This window comes from Nesoenas mayeri (assembly GCF_963082525.1).
Source record: "Nesoenas mayeri genome assembly, chromosome: 3".
Lineage (NCBI taxonomy): Eukaryota > Metazoa > Chordata > Aves > Columbiformes > Columbidae > Nesoenas > Nesoenas mayeri.
The window spans coordinates 81976954-81993661 of NC_137544.1; the positions used below are offsets into that span (position 1 = coordinate 81976954).

At 35.6% G+C, this 16708-nt stretch overlaps 1 protein-coding gene across 3 annotated transcripts in view; it reads right to left on the minus strand.

Annotated features, from left to right (window-relative positions):
* Positions 1-16708, minus strand: part of CEP170 (centrosomal protein 170) — a 73396-nt gene that overhangs the window by 12755 nt on the left and 43933 nt on the right. For 2 of the 3 annotated variants that reach the window (XM_080341823.1, XM_080341822.1), the window contains 3 exons: positions 15252-15378; positions 10463-12292; positions 4369-4603 (listed from right to left, as the gene is read on the minus strand). In XM_080341823.1, the coding sequence (XP_080197949.1) occupies positions 4369-4603; positions 10463-12292; positions 15252-15378 (2192 nt within the window). The remainder of the gene's footprint in view (positions 1-4368; positions 4604-10462; positions 12293-15251; positions 15379-16708) is intronic. The other variant, XM_080341824.1, reaches the window with a different exon arrangement.

Below are 16708 nucleotides of genomic sequence, written 5' to 3' on the forward strand. Positions count from 1 at the left end.
TACATGCAGTAAACCTGAAACGTCCAGAACACATTTACAGTCTATCTACTTGCAAATAACTTCTTCAGGACCTCTGGCTGTATAGCAGTCCTGCAGCTTGCTCATATCAAGCTGCTTACATGTCTGAAATTCCAGACCAGTACCCTAAGGCCTCAAATTTAATCAAGACAAGCTTTCTACTTAGAAAAACAAAACATGCCTGTAAAAACTTGGATATGACAGCACTAAGCAAATACACCTGAATTCTCAGCTGAAGATTCCTTTTCCTTTCTTCTGATGTGCCACATCAAAAAATATAGCTCTGCTCTGTATTCAGTTCAGTACAGGGAAGAAGCTTGCCTAGCTCTGCTTGTGCTACTCCTGCCTAAGATGCTCCAAAAGAAGAAGGGAAAAAAGCCCAAAACAAAACAAAAACAGATCCAAAAAGCAGAAGCTCTCTACATCTATGGCATCCTGAATCTCCAGCTTGGATCAGGCAGTTCAGAAAACCTAGAATTCAGAGCAGTCGAACAAGTGAACCCTTGTCATACTTCCATCTGAGAGGACTGAAGACAGAGAAGTTAACAGTGCTAATTCTGCACTACCAAGGACTCCAAACAGCAGCACCGGCCACTTAAGTGGAAGGAGTTGTACAGCCATGTGACCACCATGCACACCATGCTGGTCACTGCTTCTTAAAGGTGAGCTTCTTTCTGCTCTTTATTTTCACTTTGTCTTCAAGTCAAAAACAATAGATACCATTGACCTAGAGATAGTTTAAGATGGAGTGAGCAGAGTTGAAACTAGAAAGGCAAACAGAAATTTCCAGTCAAATTCCAACAACGGATTTTGTGGCAGCAATCTGCCATGAAGTGCAACCTTGTGCAGCATAGATATACATATAATTGGGATAACGCTGTAGAAGAATATGCAGCAACTACCCATGACTACACAAGACAGTATTTCTAAATTCAAACTATCAAAGACTGGAATACTAAAGCAGAAACTAAGTCAATTTTTCATTTTAATAAATTAAAATATGGTGCCTTTTCCACATTAATTAATTTAATCTAATTACTGCATACTTTGGATCAATTTTAATTTCTATTTCATGTTCTTATATATATAAATACATACCATTAAAACTCCAAGGTTTGAGCTTATATTCTAAGTACTAGAGATAGCAGAGAAAACACCTACTTCCTTTGTTTCACACAACTATATAACTTTTATTTTCTAAATAGAGAAGTTGTTAATAATCACATTGGAATGTCTGTGACAAATTTAGGTATTTAATGAAAAGTTGTGAAGAAAGTAAAAGCTAGTAAATTTCAATTATCAGTAAATCCTCTAAAAGACAAATGTCATTAAACACTGTAATCAAAAGTAGTATACCAGTCATTAAGACTTAACCCTCCACAGAAATCTGCAATGCTTCAATACGCCACAACCACTTCGATTGAGCTCTTGCCAAGCAATCAAAATTACATAAAATGTCAGATGTCTATATAAAAATGAATTCAAATGAAGAAGCCTGAAAATATCATAGTAAACAACTTTAACATGGATGGCAAGCAACTTGTTTAGACAATCATCATAGTCAAACACTAGTCAAGTGAGCAAAATCTGGAATCAGTTTCAATGTGATAGTGAGCCATAGTCAGTACTCAACGTTTCCGTATAGAAACAATACAGGCAGAGCACTAACGCAAAAGCACTATGAAAAAGAAAATTATAAACCAGCTGAGAGTTGGGCCTGACTTTTCATAAATGAAGTTTTCAAGTCATTCGACATTAACTTTTAGAAACAGAAACTATTGCTTAAATATAAGGAGTATGTCTTGTATAATCAAGGAGAAGAGGCTTAGGCTTTAGGTACACACCATTTACTCTGTCTCAACTGCAGGTTGCCCTGCAGATTTCTACTGCTTCCTGTGTCAGACCTAGTAATAATACAAGGCAAATCAATTCAGGGAGGCAAAACTAAAATAAACCTCAAATTCTCTAATGCCCCAACCTTCTCCTGGAAATGTTGCTATTAGATTTACTCAGTGAGCAGACTCACTACCCAGTTACATAATGGACAGACACGGTTTCCAACACAAGAGAAAAGGTGACAATACAGGACTTGGGATGGGGAGACCATGACCAGGTTTTTCTACAGCATGGAATTCTAGTTCCTATTTACCTCTAGTGAAAGAATACCCACAGTATTAGAAAAAACATGATTAAATAGGAATACTTCTGAGATATCTGTAATAGTTTGGAACTGCTGGATTACCAAAAACATTTAACGCTTTGTCTACCATGTCACAGAGCCTACACTGAGTCAGTTTATTTTGTAATGATATTTTAAAATCCTTAAATAAAAGAAAAGAGAATCTCCTGTCATTCTCAGGGTGTATATTCCCTCCAGGCCAAACTAGTTTTAGATTAAATTTAGTTATTCTATTAAGTTTTTTTAAACATCTTTTTAATATCTGTAAATTGTAGAGGCTATGAGAAGTGCAAACTAGGTCAATCTTGGAAGACCAGTTAAAATATAATATGATGGTAACATGGATGCAATAAAATGTTTGTAATACAGTCTCTACACTACTTTCAGCTGCATATTTATTTAATGGAATACTTATCCTTACACCTGTCTAATCTAATAACTTACTCAACAACAACAAGAAATCAACCAATTTTAATGAGAACTGTAAGTGTCTTTTCCTTCTTTTTGAAAAGTCTAAACAGAGTTGAAGGGACTTTGATCACCAAGGCTGGCCTGAGGGTTGGGAAGCAAACAAAACCCAGGGCGGGCAATGATACAGAGGAGACTACGGTTAGCAAGGGAAAGGGAGCAGAGACAAAAATTATCTTAGAAAGGATAGAAGTTAAACTTAATGCCAAGGGAGGAATACTGTGAATCAGTACAAAGAGATACAGAGGCACAGAAAGGACCAACTAGTGACCTAGAACAGTGGGGGCTCAGCAGAGGCCAGCCGAGGGAACTGGTGTTGGAGGCAGTGACAAGAGAAAGCAGTAGTCTGGCATTTCTCAGCAGCTGAGTGCTAGCTTTCTTAACCTTAAAAGTGTTCATTTAATGCACTTTGTGTGAAATTATTATACACAATGACAAATTTGGCAATATTGATTTAAGCCTCTCACCATTTCCCCTGGAAATAAAGAAGCTTAAACATGTAGGCTAAGTACATAGCCTTCAAAACAAATTAAAAAAATCAGTATCTAAATAAAGAAAATGGTAAGAAACACAGGGGAAGAAAAAAAATCTGCAAAGCTAACCATCAAACCAGTTTAGATTGAATCATCAATTACTTCCAGCGCCAGTCTCTCCCAGATGAGAAAAATGTAGCCAGAAATTTCAGTGGAAGTTCAGCAGCACTTTTTATAAGGAATAAGTAATATGCCATGGCTATCTTCAAATTTCTTCCTCATATACACACATTCTTCCCTATATCTGTCTCTAACTTTAGATTCTTGGAAAAAGTTGCTTTAGGAAGATGTCTTTGAGGATGTTTACTTCATGATTTATCAAGATGCTATCAGACTCTCTTATGTGTTGTCCCTTTGCACAGACCACACTAGAAATACAATTGTTGAAAAATATTACCAAAAAAAGGAAACAAAAAATAATTAATCACACTAAGGAAAACATACTGTTTCACATCTGTGAGACCACAGTGCTAAGATTAATTTTAAAAGGAAAACACTTTTCTTGTTTAGGATTCCAATTCAAGTTTTGTGAAAAGGTTCAGAACCTGAACACTGGCATCAGTAGAACTCCCTACCTTGGTTCACTTGAAGTAGAGTTCTATCAGCAGTAACGGAAGGAATTACAATACTAATCTCAGGGACTTGCAACAAAATAAATTACTTTTTGGTGAATATATATGATTTAAATAACAAAATATCTAACATAAAATAACATCTAGTTAAACCAAAAATGAGAACACAGTCCCTCATATTGTCAAAATCACTTTTTCCTCTCTCCATCACCCATGCATTGATCTGAAATTTTACCTCAAGATGCATGTAAATGTAGTACAAAATCTATGGATATACTTCAGCCTCAGGATATACATTATTAACAACTAAGAGTGCAACACAACGTACCTCTGCAAGTCTGACTAATGAAACCAGAAGTTCATATTCTGGGATCTTGCTGTAAGTGAGAAATTACTCTCTTTTGTCATTAGAAAGAGATGTGCTGGTAACATGAGCATTCTGACTGTCAGTCTCTCATCAGAAGACTTCAGTTAGTGAATGGAAATGGCAAGTAGGGTGATAAAAAAAATCCGTTAGCTCTCTTTCTCCTGTCTATGTACCTGTATAATTGTTGGGAACATATCTTTGTTAGTTTAGAGGCACTTCTTTAAAACCAACCTTGCTATTTCTTCTCGGTGAGCAGTCCAGTCACGAATGTAGTCTTCCTGCTCCTTTATTCTGTGCTTGAATGTATTGCTGCTTTGCGCTGTTGTCCCAGTGCTCTGCAGTCGTGTGGTTTTCAGGGCTGGAGAAGTACGTAGACGGGTATGTTTAGGAGAATTACGGTTTGATCCAAATTCATCTTCTGAGGTGGAAGCATAATCTGTAGGAAAGCGCCTCCATCTTGCGCTTACTAAATTAGTTTAATTATTAAAAAAGAATTATTATTGTATCTTTAATAAGAAAAAAACCAATATTATTTCAGTAACATCACAAAAATACACAACTATTATTTGTCAATCCCCAGATACCTCACAAAAGCTTTACTTACTACATCTTAAAAAGAAAGCTACAAAATTTGTGTTAAATAATAAATATTAATAAAAACATAAAACGGATGCTCTTTGTATAATGATGAGTGAAATAAGATGTAAAAGCCAATAATTGTATGTGATCTCAAGGAAACTCTATTACAAAACAAGGGCCCAGTTCATTAACGTTTAAATATATAGTCAGATTGCACTTTTTCTGCAGATTTTTTTCCCAAGTTTCATTCAAGGTTTACATGATACATAAAAACCATGAAGGAAGGATGAAGCTGGCACCAAGTCTGGAATGCATGCTTACATAAGGAAAGCATTAAAATCCTAGATGACACATCATGGATTTAGTACAGAAAATATACAGTAAAATTCATACTGTGTTACAAAAATCATCAGTGCATCTACAAAACCAGCACTCTCAGAGTGAAAAGCATATATAAAGCATATATAAAGCATATACAGCTATGCTGCTGAAGACAGCCTGAAGTATAAGAGAACTGAAACCAAGCAGAAGGCTGTCGTCACCCTATGAATTACTGAAGTTTTGAAAACAAATTTCAGATATATTGTCCTCAAACATTCACAGCAAGAAGAGGGATTTAGTTCCCAAAAGTCACTGGCATTCATGAGGCTCTATCAATTACTGTAGAAGTTTTTAAAAGTGTGTGATCACCTCTTGGTCATTTAAAAATAATAGATTCAAGTAATGTATATTACTTTTAATATACAAAAAATGCAAGACATATTAATGATTTCTCCTGAAACATTAAAAAAAAATACAAATAAAGTATACATCAATAGAAATTTTAGTAACAAATAATGAAAGTAATTTTTAGTTTTGAAAAGGTTTGTGTAATCCTCTCAAGGACTGGTGTCTAAGCTTACATCCTTTCCCTCATTTTTTTAATTGCTGAAAACAAAAATATGCTTCTGTAATTTTTTTCAGTTTAAATGTGGGCTTCCAATTATGACCAGCTTTATTTTTATTTTTTTTTCAATATTCTAACTCCACTGAAGAAAATGTTTCCCCACTCACTTACTGTTCTCTTTTTAGAAGTTTCAAACTTGTTTTGATGATAGGGAAGCAGAACATAAGCAGAAAAAGCACATTTCCACACTAATAGCATGCAAGCAATGTGTGACTGAGGTCCAAAGAGCTTTGAGTTGGACCCACATTTTATCATAATATTTGTTTAAATTCTTTGTCCCGGTTCAAATTGTATGCATCAAAAGAAATATAAAATTTATCTTAAAATCTCTCGAGTGAGCTAGTCCAGCAACTCAGCACTGTACAATGAGCACATGTAATCATACATTTAAAAACTAAAAATTGAATGAGAAGTGAAATATCAGAAACAGATTTGATTTCTAGTACTCTACCACTGTAAGTTTCAACATCAGGATCTGGGTCTGGGAGAAGCTTGGATTTCTCTGTGTACAAAATAGTGTTTTATCATGTTATTTAGTATTAAAACATTCAGATTAGAAGCATTTGCTTAAATAAAATATATTGATGAGATTAGTCTTAGGTTCTCTTTTCCACCCACACTTTTTAGGAAAAGATTCTTAAATTATATATTCAATCAAAAATACTGAACTTTGTAAAAGCTTAAACATTTCAGAGATACTAACTAAAATGGCATCAATAACAACTGTCTAGATAGTAGCATAAAATCCATCTACATTTTTTAAGACCATTAAATTCTAAAGCCCTAATTTTTTGTTATTTATATATTATCAACAGGTTTCTCATTAATATGTAGGTTTAACAGTAAAAATCTCAAAGTAGTATGATTCATGAGGAGCAATATCCAAGCACGTTTCCCATTATACATTTGTAACATATATGCTTTTAATACTATTTATAAACTATGAAGCCACAAAACGTCATTGTAGTTTAGGTAGATTTTTGAAGGTTATCATGCAATTAGTTATCTCGGACACCACAGACTGTGAATATCAGTACCAATGACTAGAAAAGCCTCCAAAACCCTGGCTAAAATAACCTGCAGACAAACCTAATTTGATGACTACTCTGCAAAAAGTATAATGTGTTGATGACATCTTAAGCTGTCAAGTTTAATGATTTGGACACCATAATCCTGGTTTTAAGATCTTAGGACACTTTATGAAGCCTATCCCTTATAGAATACTCCACTCTCATCGATGCCTTTTCAAGGTTCACCTGTTTCAAATATCCTGAAATTTGGTGTTGAGTAGTGCAATAATACTACAGTGCAGTTAATAAGGGTTGTTCTCTCGTCTGGTCCTGTTGTTCATATTCCAAATACATAGCTCCTTTTGTAACATCATCCTTGATTTTCCTCTGCGATTACAAAAAAAGGTCTTTGGTCTTTTCTGTTTTCATGGATCACACTCCACTGTTAGATGATTCAGTGCCTTCATTAAATCTTTCACTGCTTGTGGTATAAAATTACTAATTCTTCTTCAGATATCTTCAGTGTTGTCAGTTATCATGCCTCCTACCACAGAAACACCCTGGTAATAACTTTAATGCTAGTAATTCTCACCCAAGATGTTCCATTTATCTGCTTGCCCTTTCATTTACAAGTAAGCAATACTTAACTGTATCAAGGATTAAAAAAGATTCCTGAAATTGTGGACTTGCTGACAGATGTGAGAATTTTAATGCTATTACCTTCCAATTCTTCTATATGAAATACAAGACAATAAAAAAAATCCAGTGACTGCATATTTTTTTGTCCCCTTTTTAGAGGCATGTTTATCTGAACACTCAAAAATATTTGGGAAACGTGGAAACAACTTTGTCTTTGGTAGACTGGATTTAAGAATTAAGATTCTGCTGCCCTTGTTTAGTGATCTACAACGTGGTAACATTCTCTGATGAGAAGACCCACTTAAAATTTTTAACACTTCAACAGCAAGCAGCCTTCTGGTAAAACCAAAACCAAAACCACCACTGACAAAACCCAAACGAACAAACAAAAATGACCAAAAAAACCCAAACCAAAACAAAAACCAATCCTGGATTGGTAACAATAATTCATTTTCCAGTCTTTCTAGGTCCAAGAGTGATGAAAATACATTACTGTTATGCCTTGATTAAATGTACCAGAAGTAAAACATTTAAACAGCTGAGGCACTTTTGTCAGGCTCTTCATTAGTAATTTCTTAAAGTATTAAAATTAAGTGAATTGTTGACTTTTGTAGACACAAAATTACATTCAGGAATTACATGCTTTGGATCAGAAAGCTTCTGTTATGTTCCATTTTTATATATTGCATACAAATAACATTCCATTTAAAAATGTTCTAAAAATGTTTATCTAAGGACAAAATACTAATAATATTAATAACTTGACGTGTTGTGTCGTTATTAGCATGAGGATGCTAATGGGAAAATGGGGATGTACTGTGTAGTGGCCCATATACCACAGGAGAGAGAGATATCATTATATATAAACACACACACATTCCTATATATACTAGAAGATTACACCATTTTAAAAGTAATTCAGGTTTTCCTAAAGTATACTCTAAATAGTCCAGAAAAAAAAAAAAAAGGTATACAATAAGCTTACCGATCCAGATAAAATCAGGAACTCCAAATCTTAAACAGTAGTGATAATATTCTTTACTTACATAGTAACAAGATTTGATTGTTTCATTAAGCCATTATTTTGTTCTGAAAGTATCTGACTGCTTTATGAATTACTTTCAGATTTTTGCCTTTACATTGATTCAGGCTTCTCCCTGATTTGGATACATAAACTCATAAAGCTTTTTATGACAGAAGCTATTTCTACCATACATTTTTCTAACAATGGTTCTTCAAAAATACCTAGCTTATTATGTTGGGGTAGCTCCTGAGAAACTTGGAATCATAGGAGATGGCATTTTTTCCTCTCTTGAAAACAATATTTTATACAAGCTACAGTAAAATTTGACTGTGTAATGCAGGTAAATGAAATGAACATTAAACAAAGATGACTGTGATAGATTAAGAGACTAAGAAGAGAAAGACACACCCACTCCCTTGACCAGAAGCAGCAAGCCGCTTCAATGCAGCAACCTGGGAATAGGTTAGGAAGCATGCAATAGTTCACAAAGACACAAAACTCAAAATTTGTATAGAGTTTTGTGAAAAAAATACAAGCAGCAGCAAAATTAAAACACCTGGGCTTTACCTCTTCAAAAATCAGCAATATCACAATGTAAACTAGCTTTAATTATTAAAGTAAACATACAGACAGTCTTAACAGGCAATTTTCCTTGACCTAGTGTTGCCACTTTTAAGGCTGCACAGATCAACTTAAAACTTCAATTAAAATAGAAAACATGCTGTGTTTCTAATTATATCTTACAGGAAATACTGAGTTTTTCTCTGAAGTTTCCTCTTTTTTTTTTTTTCTTTTGTATCCTCGTAGATGCCTGTCATAATATTAAATAGACTCCACTTTATAGTTCAGTGACCACCTCATTTGTATCTCTACAGAAATTTCTATTCAGATAATAAACGACACAGCCAAAAGGTACCTGTCTGGGGAGTAAAGATTTCTAAGAAGGCACATTTATATTTATGAGCAACAAAAGGGCACTAGGACTGTGGGAAATTAAAGTATCACAGTTGTTTGTATCAACTGTGAATGGGAAGCAGAAAAGGAGAATATATATAATCTCAGAAGCAACACACAAGATTGAGAGCTATTCTAGTGATTTTTCTCTTAGATTGTGGATTGGTTTCAAATAAGGTCAAGTTGGTAGAATGACAATTCAAAAAGAGGACAACAGATTTATATGTTAATTCCACACAAAGTTCACTTATTTAGAAACATCGCATATTAATTTTGGTTGATTTAATATTTCTGTTAGGAAAAAAAAAACCCAGACTTTCACACTGCTTGCACTTGAAGCGTTATGTTACCTGAACGGTAGGTAAAAATTAATCAATTGTACAGATTTTTCCTTCCGCACAAAATATAATGTTATAGTAAAGGAACTACGACACAAAAGAAGATCAACATGATTCGGAAATCATGATGAAATCATAAATTGTCATCACTTGGAACAGAGAACAGAAACTACTCCAAAGCAAGGCAAACATTATAATATAAATTTCTTTACAATATTTGGTCAGGTACTGCTTGTGTAAATTTTTTCCATTTATTACTTCATTGCTGTTATTCTATCAAACAAATTTCACTTTTGGAGTTCAGGAAGCTAATCTTAAATTACAATTATCCTACAGATGCTCAGGGTATACCTCAGGGAACACTTGCTATTTAGTATATTTACAAGCCCCTCTTACAGATAAATATTATGTTTTCCATGTAGTAAGAAGTACTACTAATTTTCTGAAGTTCTACTACTATGACCTAAGCAGAGAGATCTCCGCTCTTTTCTTGTACTAATTCAAATCAGTGCTGCCACATTTGAATGCCTCAATACAATTTTTTGTTACTAGTTTCAAGTTAAAAAAATATCCAAAGAGTTAAAGGATTACAATTTCTTCTCTTTATGATTTTAAGTGAGAAACATTCCCAAGCCCTGCCAATGAAGCCTCTTACTCCAAAATGAAAGACTGCATCGACTAAAACTCAACAAAGGTTTCATAAGAACTGTTCCTTAAAAACAAAACAAAAGAAAACAAAAATCCACATATGAAAGACATCTAGTTGTTTGTCATTGGTTTCTGTTTTTTTTTTGTTTTTTGTTTCTTAAAGACTAGTTCAAATAATCTCACATACCTGAGGGAGAATTATGAGCTGAAGCCAAAGATTTGGATTTTGAATCTGAAAGTCGAGAAATGCTATTGGCTCGAGTTCTAGCAGAAACTTTACTACTATCTCCTGCTGATGTTAACCTTGCACCACTTCTGATAATAGCTTCTGGGGTACGAGATGAGGCAGTGCTTCTAGTTATTGTTGCTTCAGAATCACTACGTGCTGATAAAGAGCCAAGTCGAGTTCTGCGAGGTTGAGCAAGTAAGTCTATTCTGGAAATAGCTCTCCTCCCTGATGGAGGTTTTGATGTAGAACTTGTAGTGGACACTTCAGAAGCCACTGAAGCCTTATCAGCATCGGCAAGCTCGCTATCTGAGGCTTCACCAAGTCGTGCTCTGCGCAGAAGAGAAGTCCTCGTAGGACGAGGTCTTGGAAGAGTGGTAGATTTACTAGATTGCCCAAGTGCAACAGGAGAGGTTTTTGATTTAGCTGACTTTCCTTCCATTTTGGAATGTAAAAGTTCATCTGCTGAGGCAAATGGAACTCTTCCGTATGATTTGCCAGAGTAGGTTTCCTGGTCAGATGATAAGATATCAGAAATGGCAGAATGAGGTACGCTAGATGTTTGGTCATCATCTGTCAAATCCACTGATGGTTGTCTCATTCTTCCACTGGACTGCACAGCTTTACGAGCATCAGCTCTAGAACCACCATCTGAAGATCGACTTTTAGTTTTCTTTTCCATCTTTTCTCTGGCACTTGTTGCAGAAGATTTTAAAACATCCTTGGAAGGGGAACCAGAGGAACATCTCTCTTTATATAAGGTTGTAAAGCTCTTCCGCTTCTGTGTGGATTTTCTTTCAGTGTCACCAGTAACGAGACTGATTGTGCTGGCTGTATCTACATCTGATTCTGGTGATATGGAATTATCTCTGTTATAGCTAGGTGTCTCAGGACCTTCATCAGTTTTATTTTCTTCGCGCAATTTAGCTTCAAGGAAAGCCATTACAGCTTCTGTATCTTTTAAAATTAGTGTTGTATCTAGACTAGAATCAGTATCTATTGAATCACTTCTGTCATGCATCCTGTTTGCAGATGCTAAAGGGGCAGCAGATCCACTCTGCTTATTAATGTGAGGAATAAGTTCTATAGGTATATTTGTGCTAGGCTTATCTATTGTAAAGCTACCTTGCCTCACTAATGGTTTTGAAGATTCCTTTTTTTCTCCTCCAGCTGCTTTAGGACTTTGTCCTTTAACAGTTTCCTCATTCTTCCTTCTTTTTCCCTCACTCTGTGCCAACTTCATTTCTGCTTTATCTGTAACATGTCCAGGAGCTTTGTCTTGATTATCCAAAGTTTTGGGGGACACAGCAATCTCCTCCCTACGTTTCTCAACCTGGCTTGCAGCAGGTTTTGTAGAGGATAATTTTGTGGGGGTCCAATGTCCTTGCTCCTTTCTTTCTTGTTGCTGAATTTTTGCTAAAGCTTGTTTCACCACAGAAGTTTCTCTGCCAGTTTCAACTCTCTCTTTACTGGAAGAGCTGGGAAAAGAAAAAACTTTGTCTCCAGTAGCTTTAGGTGAAAGACCATTCATTGCTCTGCTTGATTTCGCTATAATTCTGCTGTCAGTATCAGAGGCACGAGCTGGAGCTTCTTTCTCCTGAAGTTCAGTGTCTTGCTTTTCACCTATTTCTGATCTCTGATGAGATGTAGTTTTTGCTTTTGAGCTTTCATTCACTTTCTCCTCATTTGGAAGCTGTGGAAGTGTCCTCCTCTTTCGCTCACCTTGGCTGGTCACAGAAGCAGCTGAACCAGTGCTTCTAACAGAAATACCAGACTCACTGATGTCTGTGTCTAAAAGAGAAAAAGAAAAAAAAATAGCTGAGAATTCATTCAATAGCAAGGTAAATAGAAACATTAAATTCTTAAGATTGTGTAAGACTAATAAAACAACATAAAATAGAACTGAAAAAAGTCATTAGTCCATTCCTCTGTTCTATGGCAGGATCAATTATACTTTGAAAAATGTATGTTTAAAAATGTTTAACAAGTTCTTAAAAATCTCAGTTGATGGAGATTTTACTATCATATAAGCTATTTGGGTAGGCAACTCCTAAAATAATTTTCTTATTCTTTAACATGAGCCTGACTTTCTCCAATTTAGCCCATTACTGTCTGTCCTACTCTCATTATGTATAACTTGCTCTTTATATCTTGTAATAAAACTTCAACAAAATCATGTACTAACATAATTTAGAATAGGTATCTCCTAATTAAGGAGATTACATATGTCAAAAGATATTTCTGTATTACTAGAAGTAGAATGTTAAAGAGTGTCCTACAAAAGAACGTTTCATTCTACACAGTCCAAGGTGCTGATACAGAGTATGTGTTGATAAAAGCAATGTCTAAAAGGTTGCAACGGAATTACTGCAATGAACCATTTGTGGTTTATCACAGAGACGTGACCAGGACAGAAAACGCCATCTTCCAAAAATGTACTTTCTAAAACTAGCACTCTGTAGGGAAAGGGAAGGAGTCATTTCAGAAGCAGGGTGAGAGCACAAAGACAGAACAACATCATTTCCTCCTGCCCTGCTAAAACCAGGTAGAATTTCTTTACAAACACGGATAACTTTGGTTGCAATTGAACAACCACCTGTTTTTGTCGCATCTTGGGCTAATTACTACCTTGCTGACACTCTGTGACTGTATACTGGGAAAGGGAACACTTCATGAGCATTTGTGTCATTTTCGTATAGAGATTATGGTATTTTTCCTGCTTCATTGTAGTTTCAGTATGTATGTTCCATAATAAAAAGTGGAGGTTCAATGAAAATCAATCTGTGAAGACAGATTTCTCTCAGACATACCTATCAGATCAAATCTTTTATATATATTTCAGCATATAACTTGCTTCTTGGTGAATTTCAAACGGTCTGTAGTAGAAGAAAGGTGTGAAGTTGTTCAGCACTGTCTTTGGCTACATACATGTTATGTGAAGTTTAACTACCAAGACTTCTAAAGAAAATACAGGCATCTGAGCCAACAAGACAGATTTTGAGTATAGGTCTTTAGACATGCATATCAAATTGTATTTTCACTACATCTTTGGTGCTTGAATGCTTCTGGATTTCTCCTGAAGCACTTTAGAATTCTTGCAGTATGTGTATCCACTATGCAGTACTTGCTTCACTTAAATCATAAAGTTCTTGTAATGGAAAAAAGAAGCATTAATCTCTCTGAAAATTAGTGTTAGTGTCCCATCTGAAAGTGACAATTTAAAACAATACAAAAATCCAAAAGACCACCAAACCCCAATTAACCACGCAAAGGATCAGTCTCAAGAGCTACGATTTTAAGCACCCTGTATGTATACCTGATCCATCCAAGCAGTGCAAAATTTGCTCTTGATTTCCATTATTCTACATCCAAGGTGTATCAGATAATTTAATCCTTCCCCTTTCCTCTCCTTTGACTTTCAGTATCCTATGCAGAGTTCTACTGCTATGAGGGGTGGAAAAGTTACTACAGAAGCTGCAGTTACTGGTAAGAATTCTTCCATGCATTGAGAGAATAAATAAGAAATGTGAACAGTTTAGCTAAGGAGAGACATAGCCTTGACATCTAGAATTCACAAAAAAGATATATAAAGTTGCTCATTGCTGAGGAGAAGGTTCCTATGGTTTTCAAGAAACATGGAAGGTTTTCTGTGTTTCCAAGATAAGGACATATGCTACACTTCAGCTGAATAATTACTGAATAATGAAGTCTCAGGTTGGACTGTTTAACTACCAAACTATTGAAGTCCAATTTGAGGCCAGCACTGAGAAAGTGAAATTTTCTTTAATATTAAGCTTTTAAAATATTTTTTGTTTTAGTAACAGTGTAAGTTGGGCAACGACCTATTAGAAAAATAGTGTAGGGGAAAGGGACATGGGCGTCCTGGTGGACAGCAGGATGACCATGAGCCAGCACTGTGCCCTTGAGGCCAGGAAGGCCAATGGCATCCTGGGGTGTATTAGAAGGGGGGTGGTTAGTAGGTCAAGAGAGGTTCTCCTTCCCCTCTACTCTGCCCTGGTGAGACCACACCTGGAATATTGTGTCCAATTCTGGGCTCCTCAGTTCCAGAAGGACAAGGAACTGCTGGAGAGAGTCCAGCACAGGGCAACAAAGGTGATGAAGGGAGTGGAGCATCTCCCTTAAGAGGAAAGGCTGAGGGAGCTGGGTCTCTTTAGCTTGGAGGAGACTGAGGGGTGACCTCGTTTATGTTTACAGATATATAAAGGGTGAGTGTCATGAGGATGGAGCCAGGCTCTTCTTGGTGACAACCAATGATAGGACAAGGGGTAATGGGTACAAACTGGAACACAAAAGGTTCCACTTAAATTTGAGAAGAAACTTCTTCACAGTGAGGGTGACAGAGCACTGGAACAGGCTGCCCAGGGGGGTTGTGGAGTCTCCTACTCTGGAGACATTCAAAACCCGCCTGGACACATTCCTGTGTAACCACATCTAGGTGTTCCTGCTCCAGCAGGGAGATTGAACTGGATGATCTTTCGAGATCCCTTCCAATCCCTAACATTCTGTGATTCTCTGTGATTCTGTAATATTGGCACTCTTCTGCCAGGCCAAACAACACTACTATTGAGCTTGATTTTATGCTGTTCCTTCTCAACAACACGAAATAATTGCAGGTGAAGATGAGGTACTAAGAGTAAGAAAGCTGCTTATGTAGGTACAAAATCACTCTTTTCTCCCTTTCACAAGTTTCTTCAGCAGAAATTATGCCAGCAAGAACAGCTTTTAATACCATTTTCTAATGGAGCAGGCACAGACGACTCCAATCTGATGTCATCTGGTTCATGACGTGTGTGATTAGCAGCCAAACTGGCCCACTGTGATACCCAACGTTTACTTCCAGGGGCAGTAGAACCTTCCTAAGGAAGAAAAAAAAAATAATAAAAAAAAGAATTACAACTATTTTATAAAAAGCTCCACTTTCCAGTTTTCTTTTTCTGAACAGATATATCAGACACTATTTTCCTGGAGGAAGTTGAAAAAGGAGTTCACCTTCATAAATTTTAGAGTTAGAAGCTCTAGAACGGCAAACAAATAAACGCAATCTACATAGCTGCAAAATCAGGACAGAATCAACAGCATTTCATAATGCAGTGAACTTTTAAACATCAGAACTTATATAAAATTTATTAGAACATGTGCTCGTTTTCAAACCAGGTTATTTCAGTCCTCAAATCAGAAAAGCAGGAAAAAAAACATGGGGTGTAAGGGTGTGTTTGTGTTCAAAAATTAAAAATGTGCATCAGGAAGACAAGAAAGTGACATTTTACCAGTTCAGAAGACCCTCTTGTCCAGATGAAATATTGTATTTACTTCATTATAGAAAGACTACCTTAAACACTGAAAGAGTAAGAGAACTTATGATGGATAGGAAGATCAGATTGTTTGGCCTAAACAAAAAAGAAGCAAAGATCAGATTTAAACCATCCTACTAGGTAAGAGTGAAACCAATGTAATCAGTATCTGATCATTTTTTGCAGGTGACCTAAAAAGGAAATTTTTTTTTTTTTTGACAGTAAGACTTTTGAATCCTTGAAAATTTTTGAAATGTAAAATGGTAAATATAAAATTAAACAATCTTCACATTGTGAATTATTTTCTTAGAATAAAAATATTATAAAATTCAAGTCTAGTAAGAACAAAGGAAGGCAATATAACGTTTCTGTTATTTATAGGCATTTCTGAACACAATGCAAGGAAAAGGGAGCCAGAAAGCATATTACAAAAACCTCATGCAAAAATGTCTAGCACTTATGCATTCATAACTCCTACTGAAGGCTAATTTTTCTTTCATATCTCTAACCTTTCTTTTCTCTATTTCCTGTCCACATTAGTGAAATTTCATCTTTAATCAAGAATTAATTACAGGTTAAACCAACTATGACAGACGTCTCAATTATCTTTGCTACAGAAAACTGCAAATAGTTCCTTGTGTATCACCTAACCAGTTCCAGAGGCAGAGAGGTATGTGTCAGAAATCTGAATTCTACTTCACAAGAGCGAAATATCTCAAGACTTTGTAGGCTAGTTGTAGTAAAGGAACATGATAAATTAGTTTTCTCTGAAAGTAATTACATTGCCATAAAAACATCTTCTACATAGCAGTGGATGTAAATACATGTTTTGCCAACTATCTTTATATACAAGCACAAAAAACAAAGCTATGAAAAGCAGTGTTTTCTGATAGCA